The 14,043-nt window shown below is 43.6% G+C and overlaps 1 protein-coding gene across 3 annotated transcripts in view; it reads right to left on the reverse strand.

Moving 5' to 3' along the window:
- FRMD1 (FERM domain containing 1) overlaps positions 1-14,043 on the reverse strand; it is a 114,341-nt gene that overhangs the window by 44,200 nt on the left and 56,098 nt on the right. For 2 of the 3 annotated variants that reach the window (XM_075596917.1, XM_075596919.1), the window contains one exon: positions 2,471-2,673. In XM_075596917.1, coding sequence (XP_075453032.1) covers positions 2,471-2,569 — 99 coding nt within the window. In that variant the 5' untranslated portion in view covers positions 2,570-2,673. Of the gene's footprint in view, positions 1-2,470; positions 2,764-14,043 lie in introns of all 3 variants that reach the window. The other variant, XM_075596918.1, reaches the window with a different exon arrangement.

The following is a 14,043-nucleotide window of genomic DNA, read 5'->3' on the forward strand; positions in this document are numbered from 1 at the left end:
GGATGAGATAAAAGAAGAGAGAGAGGAGCTTTGTTGTGCTGTAGAGTGAGTAATCTTATAGGTGTGACTAAACTACTGCTCATGGCTTCAGCATATCCATTACTCCGGAACCTCTCTCCACTGTACATTTCAGATAAGGAATCTAAGCAAGCAAAAGAACACACTGAACGCATTACTTAGAATCTGTGTCTGCCGTTTAATAACTGTGTGACAATAGAGTGAAGGCAGTTTGGAGGAGACATGTTGGCTCACTTAGTTATGAGTATATATTTTTTTTACAATATCTTGTACAGTGGGCGACTTTCTGATTTATACCCACCCTTACCTTTTCTCTTATTACATATCATTTAATAGTCCTAAGTGAAATGATTTAAAGAGGGGCTATATATCAAACACCAAAATATCAGCTTTCACCATCACTTAGTTTTGAAGGGGGTATTTTTCTTAATCACCTGAACATCTCCTGGAGCTTCCCTCCCCCCCAGATGCCCACTGCAGTTCCTGAGATATAACTCAGTTAGTTCACTGGGCAAAAATACTTGCCTGCTGGAAATAATATAGCCGCGGGGTAAGGCTCGCTCAAGTGGCCAATATGAAGAAACGCATGGGGGCTGAGGGGACTGCAGTCCCCTCTGGGTTTATACATTTTTACTCTATGATATTGTATGTATGTTGCAGGTTTCATATTTCATATGTACAGCACACCCCATCCAAAAATTGTTCCTACATCAGGAGAGGATGTTGTGACTTTTTATTGGTCACCCTCGCCGCCATATGTAAAATAAAAAATAAAATTGTCACACTGACGAAAAACGGGCACTGCCGCTTTAAATTGATGCTAAAAGTGTAATTCACTAAACTACAGGGATTTAAACCATAATCTCCCCCACAAATGTTCTAATATGCTGCTTTATACTGTACTTCTGTTCTAATCACTGCATCTTTGCAATTGCTGCAGTATATTATGCTGGGATGAACTTTAACCAAAGAAAGCTATTGTAGTTATTGTGCAGCTAAGAGGTATGTCCTATGCGGTAAGTTATACATATTACAGGAAGATATTATGAATGTTTACTGCAGAGGTTTGCAAGGAAAATTCAAAGTACAATGCAGCCATATTCAGAATGCATGCTAAACATGGGTATTTACATCATCAGCTCCAATATTTATGCCCTTATGAAGCCTTCTCTTGATTACTGCAAACCTCGTGTGTTTACATGCAGAAATTATAAATCATTTGCATGCGGTCTGAACCTCTAAACCTCATATCTTTGTTTAGTGTAAATACTTTTCAAAGACTTTGAAATATGGATTCTAAGCAATCTGAGATAAGATGAAACGATAAATAATAGAACAAAAAAGGTTTTAAAAACAAGAATTATTTGATAATTAATTATGCTCCAAATGTTTAAAGGTACAGTGCCTTCTTGGACCAAAGTGAACTAATCAGGTAGTAATAATAATAATAATAATAATAATTTTTCACAGTTTCTAAACATGATGAGCTAAGACATTTGTGGGGTTTGATTTCCTTTGGCTACTCCATTTTGTTTCATATCACTACGTGCTATGCACAGTGAAATTCACCATCTCTTGTCCCTCCCTGAAACAAGTACAGTACTCCCCCATTCTCCTAAACAGCCAAATCTGTGCTTTACATATATACATAGGTTTAATGAAGACAATGACATTGCTAAGTTGTTTTCAAAATGTTCTTTTTTTTACAAACCAGAGATTGCACCTTTAACTTGGTTGTACAGTATGTGCTGTTTGTAAAAGTATCACAGCTCCTAACGCACATTTTAAAGGTCTTCTCCATTTTTGTGTCTTGTCAATTGAAATGTATAGAGCTTATTCTGAGATAATTTATTGGACAAACCAGCACCCAGAACACATGGAGAGAAGCTTTACAATACGCGGCTTATTTTTATATCTAAATGTAAATAAATATTACAGCTCATGCAGAATTGGCCATAACATTAATCCTAATAGCATCACTATGACAAGTTGGATGTGGTATAGTGTAATTATGTTTCAGCAGTTAATCTATTGTCTGTATATTTATTGATATCCCAGTATAGAAACAGTTATCACGCTGTTGCTTTATGTGCATGGATGTACTGTTTTCTATAAATGAATACTAGACCCTATACATTTGTTGAGAATATTGAGATGAGAGGGACCTACAACATAAACTCTTACATTCCAGTTAATGTGTGTTCAACGTATCTTATATGTTTTCCCTTTTCTCCACTCTCAAAAACATGCAGAGTGAAAACCCTTGATAACTCAATTCTTGGTCCTTATTGACCTCCTTAATAATATGTCTATTCTACAGACATTTCGAACTAAATCAGTTTGTTCAAACAAAACAACTAGCTGAAGAGCCTCATGTAACTTAACTCATTAAATGCTAGTCTATACTGCATCTCACTTACATAGAATATTGGCATTTTATGTTACAACTCACCCGAACAGTTATGTCACGTTGTTCTCTGTTGGGCATCCAGACACAAACACTGTGGGACTCTTGTTCTGGCATATTGGCTTGAAATAGTGGTCTGCTCATCTCAAAGAGGACAGCAAATAATAGCCTTGCTCCTTTCTTTTTTAGCGTTGATGGTCGTTTTAGAACTCCTTCTCAAGGCAGGAGTCTGGCTTCCATCAAGAACTCTGGCAAAAACAGAGGAGGGCATCAAGTTCTGGAATTTAAGCATGCTGCTTCTTACTGTCTGCATGAAGACCAAGGTGGGTGGGGTTTACCTGCAGCAGGACATATTGGTTAAGAATGTTTTGCTTCATTCCACAATACCAGATAAACCCACACACTGTAGATCATTTATTACAAATTCAATATGACAGCCATGGGTTATTTCCTCGTGACATTAACTAGCAATGCAATATTCCAGCATACTGTTATTCCTACCCAGGGGCAGAAAACAAACATGTCTGCCAAAAAAAAAAAAGCATTGGCATGGGTAGAAATATCTTGTTGACCTAAACCCCAAAGCTGCTTACTACCTATTTACTGAGCATCTCGCATTGTCCAATACATCTCACTCATGACTGAAAGGTCACAAAGCTGCAATAGAGTTCTGTATGTTAGAGAAATGTGGTAGAATATTAACCCTTTTGCTGCCAGTGGCACTTGCAGCACAGTCTTGCATTGTGTTCCAGGCAGGACAAACAATGCAAAAGTTAAACTGTGAAAAAGTAAAAAATAATAATTTCTTAACTTTTTAGTGATCACCTGATTTATCTTGATAGGTAGGGCAGGGAAGTATTTACAAGAATGTTTCACGTGCATGAGGCTTATGACTCCAAGTAACATTTTTTTTAAAGAATGTGTATCAAACTAGAAATGTGCAAAAAAAAACAAAAAAACATTTGTTTTCTTGTGAAACATTTTGCCAAGTCTCAAACGGTTAACAATGTCACAAAATAGTACGATTTCAGCAAAATATCAGCAGACATGGAGCAACACAGTTTGTGTGTCCCATTTATAGTTGCAGCATTAAGCAAATCTAGCAATTTCAAATAATTTTGCAAGCGAATCAAGCGATTTTAGATCATTTTGAAATTAGCCTATTAAATGAAACTTCGATGTACATTGATTTAATGTTTGGTGAATCGTTTGCAACCACTGACAAGGTTGTCTAGTTCAGGGGGGCGCAAACTTTTTTCCCTGAGACCGCTGCTGGCGGTCACCTCACCCCTGCGCCCCCACTACTTTGGCTCTAGCATCATGACGTTACGTTGCCATAGCAACATGACGTTACGTTGCCATAGCAACATGACGTCACATGATGCCACGTTGCCATGCCGACATGTGTGGAGCCAAGGTAAGTAAAGGTTTACAGAGGCCCTGCAGCTCCCCCAGCACTTAATTTAAGTGCCTTCGGGGAGCGCACGGGGCCGCTGTAAACCCCGCGCAGGCTGTCTCGCGCCCCCCAGTTTGCGCATCGCTGGTCTAGATCAGGACCCCTGGGTGAAAGTTTGGGATATCTCTTTATTAGACTTCATTCAGATCATTATGAATGAAGCTCACCCACAGACCGAATACGCTGGCAAATTAAAATATCAAAGAAATGAAAGGATTGGAAGAGATTAAAAACAAAGGGAGATGTGTAATGGGAAAGAAATGTAAGTATGTGTTGATGCATTGCTGCATTTTCTGTATCTATTTGCATCAAATGTAAGAACATATTTCTTACATTTTTCGCAAATTGTTAGCTTGAAAAGTTTACACCACTTCAGATACAAGATTAAAAAGTGACAATCGGAGATGCAGACTTTGATACATCTGATTATAAGATGTGTCATGTGGTCACTCCCTAACTTCTCCTATTGACACTGCCCAAATTGCAAGCTGATGCACATAGCACAAAATTCGGAGCAAAGACCTTGATAAATTGACTCAAAGAGATTCAAGATAAAAAAAGAGACAATTTGCATCCATTTTTCTCCAACTTTGCCATGATACATCATCCCCAAAATGGGAATTGACGGGGACAGGGGCAATGCCACTCTGTATGTTAAAGTAGAGCTCCCATACAAATGGATATTAGCTTTTCAGGGTTACATATAAATCTATGTGATAAAACAGTACTACTGTATGCTGGGAAACAGAGGCTGCATGCTGTAAGGTAGATTCATAAATCCTACAACACTGTATATAATATGCTCTTTTCTGTATTTCTGCCTTCCTAATGAAGGACCCTGAGAGGTTAGAAAGCTTTTAACAAACAGTATCAACTACTTATTGCTCCAATAAAAAGGTATCATGCCACTTACTCCCTCAACCTCCTTTGTTATTTTACTACCTAGAAGAATGGACCAACACGGCTACCCACCCTTATTTGTCTACTAATGTCCATTAAGGAAGGTTGTTTTCAAATGTGATTGTAACACTGAGGTGGCTTTGTATTAAAGTGTCCTGGCTGCAAAACTGTGGCAACAAATAGCACCAGATTTATCAGACCATAGCATGTTTTCTTTTTGATACATTTGGTGCTACTTTTTTTGCCCAAGGAGACTTTGATACATAACACCAACAAATGGGTAAAGAAGAATAATAACTGGTCAGAGCACCAGGGTGTGGATAAGAGTATGGTAAAAAATTAGACACGAGATATATAACTGTATGGAGAACTATAATGTCTTAAAGTCACAATCCAAGTAGACCATTTTTTTTTTACATAGGATTGAAGTAGGGGGTCTCCACAGCTGAACCCCGCTGCTTCCCAGGATACTTATCTCCATAGGTAGTGGCAGCAACAGCTTTGGATGGGTAGCTGGGGTTCCCGTAATTGTGGCGTTCAATGCTCCTGTGTCCCTCCGGCAAATAGGAAGTCATGACCTCATTCTGTGTGGCTTCTTATTGGCCGCATGACCAGGACCTTTAAACAGCACTGAGATACTGGCACCCCCTATGGAGGTAAATATCTCAGGCAGCAGGGGGTCCCTAGAGCGGAAATTAATGGGGTTCAGCTCTGAAGACCAACCGCTTCCATCTTGTGTAAAAAAAAAAAAATAAATGGAAAAAAAAACCACATGTCCGCTTGGATTGCTCCTTTAAAGGACAGGAAGGGATCTGAGGCAGACATTTGTCCGCACTGCCGCATATAACTAATGGTGTATATTGTTTCAATGGAGACAAACAATTTTTGGACCTGATCAAAGTAAGCAAGTTTGAACAGCCCCACTCCTTCCTAGATGTTTATGATTAAGGGATGTATCTATTATTTCCCCTTTGAAAGGGCAGGCTCACACAGTTCACAAAACAACCAAACAATTTAGCACTGTAATTGGCGTTCAACAAATGCAAATCATTGTAAAATCAAATATGTTGTTTCTTTAATTTCTTTGAAAATTAACCTTAAAGAGAAAAACTTACTAAAAAAAAAAGGTTAACCCTCTTTCCCAAGCTTCGGTTTAATACGTTTACAAATTAATGAATACTCCTATTGATGATAAACCACATTAATATCCACAAGCAACATTTTTGTCCGCATGTGCTCAAGCAGGGATATCCTTAAAACCTCACCTGTTGGTGGCCCTTGAGGACTGGAGTTGGTCACCCCTGGTTTAAGACATCAGCACAGCTGATTTGGCAGTGTCTGCAGCACTAAAAACCTCCATGTATTTAAATACTGCAGAAGTAAATTGTCCCTTTACAAATAGCTCTCCCCATTTTAAAATAAAATAGATGCTGTAATGTAAAGTAATACTGCAAACGAGTGCACATCCAGACATAACCCTAGTTAGTTTTAAATTAAAAAGTAGTGTCAGTTAAGTTTCCTTACTGCTAAGAAATTATGTGCTTACATGTTGGCACAATAATATATTTCTATTTAGTTTGGGGGAAAACGAAATCTGTACATAGGAAATACATAATTTGGGAAGGTGAATAAATTATATATGCATTCATCATGTCTATATGTATTCATACTTGTTGGCATCCTCCTAATAGTTGAAGCAATAGTTACCTGCAACCGATATGAGGTAGAAAGTAATGATAAAAAAAAAAAGAGAGAACTGCAGGCTCTTCAACTAAGAATCGTTCAAGGATATGTGATAAAGATGCACAGTCTTTAGTAAATGTTTGCCCACACAAAAAGACAACCATCCTTTACTGGGTGGTGCACTTATTGATGTGCCTTTATGTTGTTCTAATGAAACCTATCAGTGCTGGCCTCTGATGGATAGAGTATACCTGGCTTGAAAACCTACATGTATTTGATTTTGACCTGACCCTTTCGAGTGGAGGCAAGAAAACATAGCACTCTAATTGAGTTAAGAATACATCACTCATCCTTTTGCAAATTGTTTTTGTTACTTATCTTTAAAGTGTCACTCTATGATATTCTAATTGATGGGGACAAATGTTGTGAAATATAATATAATATATATCTGACCACTGGGACGGCCATGGGGACTCATTTTGCACCCAATTATGCGGGATTGTTTATGGGGAGATGGGAACTCGATTTCATTTGGTGTCCAAATATCTACAGTTGTCACATCCAATACTATCGTAGATATATAGATGATATTCTTATCATCTGGTCAGGTACCCCACAGGATTTGGATGATTTAATCTTTTACCTAAACAATAACGATAGGAACTTGAGGTTCAGTGGCCAAAATAACACTCGAGAGATTCAATTCCTTGATCTGATGTTAATGATCGAAAAAGGGACCATTGTAACCAAGATCTATTTCAAAGACGTTGACGTCAACTCTTACCTTAACTAAAGCAGTAATCATTCTAACCGATGGTTAAATAAAGTTCCATATGGTCAGATGTTAAGAGTTAAGAGAAACTGCACAAAACCTGAAGATTGTGAGCAACAATATGCTGTTGTTGCCCAACGTTTTTTAGATAAGGGCTACGATCATCTTTTGATCAAGAAATCTATCCAGAAAAGTAAGAACATTCCAAGAGACTCTATCTTAAAGGTAAAAGATAAGAAAGATAAGAGAAAATCAGAACTCCAACTCTAAATCTGATATGCCCCTTTTTGTTACTGGTTATTGCAGACAAGAGAACACAATCAGAAAAATTCTTAAAACGCATTGGGGGATACTTCAACTAGACCCCATGCTAAGCAATATCTCTGTTCACCCCAAAATTGCTTTTAGAAAAGCGAGAAGCATGAAAGAAATTCTTGCACCAAGTGCGTTGAAAAAGAATAAAATTGGGACAAATACGAATGGGGGGTTTCTTACAAGACCAATAGGAAATTATATCTGTGGGAAATGTGTAGCCTGTAAACATATGGCAAGGGATAAGACGATTGTAAGTTCAATAATAGGGAAAACATATACGATTAAACAATTTATTAATTGTTTGTTAACCTACGTGGTTTATGCAAATACCTGCCCCTGCAATTTATGGTATATTGGTAAAACCATATGGCCACTTAAGATCAGAATTGGTGAGCATGTCAGTGGAATTAAAAATGCCCAGAATAACATTACTAGGGGCAAAAAAATCCATAACCCTGCTCACCATTTCCTTTCACAGCATGAGGGAAAAACAGAAGGCCTACGTTTTAGAGGAATTGAAATTATTACCAGAGACTCCAGGAGAGGTGACAGAGATAACCTATTTCTCAAATAGCCCCTATCATGAGTATTACTGTTTGACAGTTATTGAAGTGTTAAAAACGGTATATATAATAGTGGGTTTTTCATTCTGATTTGGGATTGGATAGTTGTTGAGATTATCTTCCATCTTTCAACCCTATATCATCTTTTTGTGTGGAAACTACGTGTAGCCCCCTGTAAACAGCCCAGGCTATACCTATCTTCCTTCTACTGTGATAAGCCCTGTTAAGATCAGGCGCCAGTAATCATCATGGGTTTTCCCCCTTCATAGCCCTAACCTGAGTAGTCGACGCAGGCCTGGACTCTGCTGCAGGCGTGAGCAAGAGGGGAGGTTCTGCTGACACCATGAGGGGAGGGGCTAGCTCTATATTTAGCAGCCAACTCCGGTGAGTGGTGTGGTTCTTTTTCTTTTTGCCGTGTTCCTCTATTTCGATGGTTCTTCGGAAGAGAGAGTAGCTTAGGAAGAGTTCGAGTGAACAGTGATATCGAGAGTCTAGAGTTGCTGATTATTATGCCGTGAGCCACGAATCCTGCGGAACGGTCAGAGGAGTATCAGGAGGCTGCGGGCTCCCCGGCGCAGCGTGCCGGAAGAGAGCGAGAGGAACTGAAATGATCAGCGTCTATAAATAGAGCTGATAGAATTATAGACTGGTGGACCAATGCCCTCATCCCACTGCCAGGGGTGATGGGGGGAGAATTCAAGACCCACCTCGAGGCTAACCTCGGAGGTGGGCCACGGGATATTGAAGCCCTAGCTCAGACCATCCTGTCGGAAGAGTGACTTGGAGGGAAGGAGAGGAGGAAGCCTTTGGGCGGAGGTGAGCAGTGTATACCCCGTTCTGGCAATTGTATTGCGGCTGCTGGAAGCCTTATCGTTGGGATATCATTGCTCTGTCAAATAAAGAGACTATTCTTCACCCGTAAAGACTGTGTGTGATTTGGAGTATAACTCTGGGACTTAAGGGGTTCTTCTATACCGGTCCTGTCCCATTACCCTGGGAGTATAGAAGATGGAGGCGCTGCACCACTAAGAGATCATGGAGGCTATCACCCCAGAAGCCCGGTCCTGGCTCCCCCACAACACAGCGGGAAGCTCAGGCCCTCCTGTTCCTAACAGGTACGCACCACACCGCATGTAATCAGCCCCCATGTACCCTAGACACCACCGTAGAGTCTGGGGGGGGGGGGAAGCAGGGTTACATTTGGAGGCGCTGCTGAGATAATATCTATCAGAACAGGACCAGCTTATAGCGAGGTGGAACAGGCAGACTAAGATGCACTCTCCCGGCAGGTGTTTTAAGCAGGTAGCGTGAAGCAACTGGGGGGGGGGGGGTCATAGCGGTAACCAAACCGGGGACCATGGCCCAGGGCCCGCGTTACGAAGGGGTGGATAGTTAGAGCTGATCAAGTCCCTTGAGGCGGGAAGCATGAGGCAACTGGGGGAGTCAGCCTGTTAACCAGCCCAGGGCCATGGCCCAGGGCCCGCTATGAGTGGCCAAATGCAGGAGACGCCCGTACCTAGACAAGAGGTATCTTAGCTATCAACCGCACCACAGAGCACTTGCACGTAGACGTCGGGAGTACAGTGCATAGGAGGAGAGGAGTTCCGTTGAGCCTGGGGTACCAGCCACCTCAATTTAGTGGGTCACATACAGTATGAAGATGCAGAGTCCACCTTTGGAGGGAAAACCTGGTCTAGGTACGAGATACCTGTTAGACATGGAGAGTAGGGCACAGGCACATTTGGAGGGAGTATCCAAGATGGCGGCCATCCCTACATGTGCTCCGCGGAGAGGTGAGCTAAAATGGTGGTTCCCGCCAAGCCTGGAGCAAGCACGTGAGATTTGCAAAAGGACTGTGAGACAGTTGTGGCGGGAAATGTGCAAGAGTCTGGCGCCAAACCCAGATTCCTTGCAGGAGGAGCAGAGTGGCGCGAAAGCCGAAAGGCCATGTCATGCTGACAAGGAAAAGACCTCGCCTCTGGATTCCACCAGCGGGAGGGGGCCCACAAAGAGCTAATCAGGAAGGTCCTCCCCCGCGAAGGGAGGGACCGGAGACCTGAGCGAGGAGCGTCACTTTTGTCTGGCATTCGAGGAGCAAGGAGCTGGAAAACTGAGTTGTCTTCACTCTGAACGAACCATGTCAGAGATAAGTACCTCCATTCACCAAGTACCTGGAGGCCTACTGGTCGTGGTAGTAGCGGAGCACGAATACGTTCGGTGCTTATGTGTGCACTGCGGACTACCCGGCGCGGTACCAAGTACCAAGGCCCGATGTGCTAAATGTGGTACGTTTTACTTGTGGCCAACCGAGCCGCGGGATTTGTTCGGCACGCTGCGGGGTGCCTCTCCAGGAACTTTGACGGAGGTGGCGGACGACAAAGAAAAGACTGCCCTGGGTCCCCGTTATACCATATCGGGAGGAACCAAGGCTCAGCTAGTTATTGAACTAAGCAAGCTGGCTACCCAGACAGCCGCGACCGCAGTGGAGGTACACAAACGAGGAAATGTTGTACCTATATCCACGGATTGTATCGTTGAAGAACCAGGTGACTCCCCAGCGGAGGAACCGATCGTGATTTCTTCGGAGGATTAGGAAATGGGTGTAACATCGGTGGCGAGGCGCCTACCGGCGAACCACCCCAAAGGCATCAAAAGAGAACAAACAAGTCCGGGGACCATCCGACGGCGAACGCTGGTTGCGGCCGGAGGCCCATACGAGTCCCACCGCCGTGGTGACTCCCAGTGCAACGGAGACGGAGACCGAGACGATCCTAGCGGAGCCCGATGTCATCAAAAAGCAGTAGAGTGGTAAAGAGACCCCACCACCCTCTTATTCCCGCCAGGCACAGACCGCACTCACGGTGAACGAGAAAGAGAGGCTTAAGGCCTACTTGTTTAATCGTGTACCGGATGTTCCACCACCGCCCCCGGGGGTCCTCGACGCACGGCAGGATGGGGACTCTGCCGGTGATTCGGATAAAATCAGTTCCGGTTCCACTGGGAGAAAGACCAGTCTTGGGGGGATATTCTCCCCTCAACACATAGCCTCTGTCATGGCCAGGGCTAAGCTACAGAGTCGAGGTTCCCCCCGAGAAGCCCAAAGCATGAGGGGGAGTGCCGCTAAGAAGACGTTCATTGGGTGGGGTGTTACCCGTTTGCTGGACAATGTTCTGGACGTTTCTCCAACCCCGGCCCTTAGCCCCCCTGCCCCGGCCACTGCCCCTGCCCCGTCACGAGTGGTGCCACCGGGACCTACCAGGGATAAATTATGTAAAAACCCCAAATACGCTAATGACTTGTGGGATTGGGAGTTGAGTGAGGAAGGGTCTGAAGGGGAGATACCGTATTCAAGTGTTATACCTGTACCTAACCCTGTGCCGAGAGTCTCACACTCCAGTATATAAGTTTTTAATCCATAAAATTAAAGTGTCCTTATTACTTATAAATAAAAATTAAGATGTAATACCAATATGATAATATAAATTTAATAATAATAATAATAATAATAATATTGATAAAGAATTCATTTATTTGAGATACTACATTAAAAAATAAATAAATAATGATAAAAATATACATAAATAAATGTATACGTATGTATGTAGGAAGAAAGACCACATTGGATCTATATCCAGTAGAATTAAAGGAGCCGCAATGTTGAGAAGAAACAAGCCCACCCCTCCCCAAGTTAGCAGGTCCTTTCATTAGTTAGTTAGTAGGTACATATATATATACACACACACACACACGATTGAGTTAAACTGAAAATGTATATACAAAGTTAATTTAACTGAAAAATAAATGACACATTATATATATATTATTAATATATTTATATATTAATATAATTAATATATATAATACTGAGTTAAGTTATGGTGAGTAAAAAAAGTGACAAAAACCCTCCACAGGAAAGCAAATATGCAAATACAACTGTATGCTCATCTGCATGACCTGCCTAAGGCTAAGGTCCCGTTGCACGCGTCCGCACGGCTGGCTTGCTTGCCGGCGGCGCGTGCAACTCGCTGTACCGCGATCTGCGGTCTACAGGATGCTTTTCTCGGAGCGGGGGGGGCGTGGCCAAACGGGTCGGGGGGGGCGCGGCCATGACGTGAGGGGGCGCGGCCATGACGTGAGGGGCTGGAGCGGGAGGTGGGAGGATTGACTGGGAGGATTGACTGGGAGGATTGACAGGGAGGGGGGGCGTGGCTTGAGCGGAGGGACCCGCTACTCTTCCCCCCCCTCCCTCCATGGGCTGCCACGGGCTGCAGGTAAGTAAAAAAAAACACACACATGCAGGCACTCATACATACATACATACACACATACACACACACACACACACACACACACAGTCAGGCACTCACGCACTCATACACAGACAGAGACAGGCACGCACACAGACAGACACACACATACACACACTCATACACACACACACACACACAGACAGGCACTCAGGCACACACATACACACACACACACACAGGCACTCAGGCACACACATATACAGACAGGCACTCACCTGCTTTCACTCCACACTCCTCCCCGCTCCCCGAAGCCTCTCCTCCTCCCGCAGCCTCCCCTCCCCATTGGCTCACAGCCACACCACGTGACGCATCGAAGCTAGGAAACACCATTCTGTGGTGTCTCCTAGCGGCTGACGCGCCACAGCGTGTAGTCAGCTGTGCAGCCAGTGGGGACCGGGACTGGCTCGCGAGGATTCCCCTGCTGGTGGGGAACTCGCTACATTGCCGCCCGCGCCAACGAGCGCAGCGGGTCCCAGGCCTAAGACATGCAGATGAGCATACAGTTGTATTTGCATATATATATATATATATATATATATATATATATATATATACACAGCTAAACCCCGTTATAACGCGCCTCGTTATACCGCGATTCGGTTATAACGTGGTTTTCCCGTGGCTCCCGTTTTTAAAAAAAAAAAATTTAAATTTTTTTTTTTTTTGCACACTGCACACACTGCACACACTGCACACACTCACTGCACACACACTGCTCATTGCTCACACTGCCACACTGCACACACACTGCTCATTGCTCACACTGACACACTGCACACACACTGCTCATTGCTCACACTGCACACACTGCACACACACTGCACACTGCACACACTGACACTGCACACACACTGCTCATTGCTCACACTGCACACACTGACACACTGCACACACACTGCACACACATTGGACACACTGCACACACACTGCACACTGCACACACACTGCTCATTGCTCACACACTGCACACTGCACACACACTGCTCATTGCTCACACTGCACACACTGACACACTGCACACACACTGTACACTGCACACACACTCCTCATTGCTCACACTGCACACACTGACACACTGCACACACACTGCACACACACTGCACACTGCACACACTGCTCATTGCTCACACTGCACACACACTGCACACTGCACACACACTGCTCATTGCTCACACTGCACACACTGACACACTGCACACACACTGTACACTGCACACACACTCCTCATTGCTCACACTGCACACACTGACACACTGCACACACACTGCACACACACTGCACACTGCACACACACTGCTCATTGCTCACACTGCACACACTGACACACTGCACACACACTCCTCATTGCTCACACTGCACACACTCACACACACTCACTCACACACACTCACACACACTCACACACACTCACACACACTCACACACACTCACACACACCCACGCACACTTACGCACACTTACGCACACTCACGCACACTCACAGACACTCACACACACTCACAGACACTTACACACACACTCACAGACACTTACACACACCCATATACACACACACACACACACACACTTTCTCTCCCATATATACACACACACACTCTCTCACTCTACACAGACGGGGG

Source organism: Ascaphus truei, chromosome 4, assembly GCF_040206685.1.
Source record: "Ascaphus truei isolate aAscTru1 chromosome 4, aAscTru1.hap1, whole genome shotgun sequence".
Taxonomy (NCBI): Eukaryota; Metazoa; Chordata; class Amphibia; order Anura; family Ascaphidae; genus Ascaphus; species Ascaphus truei.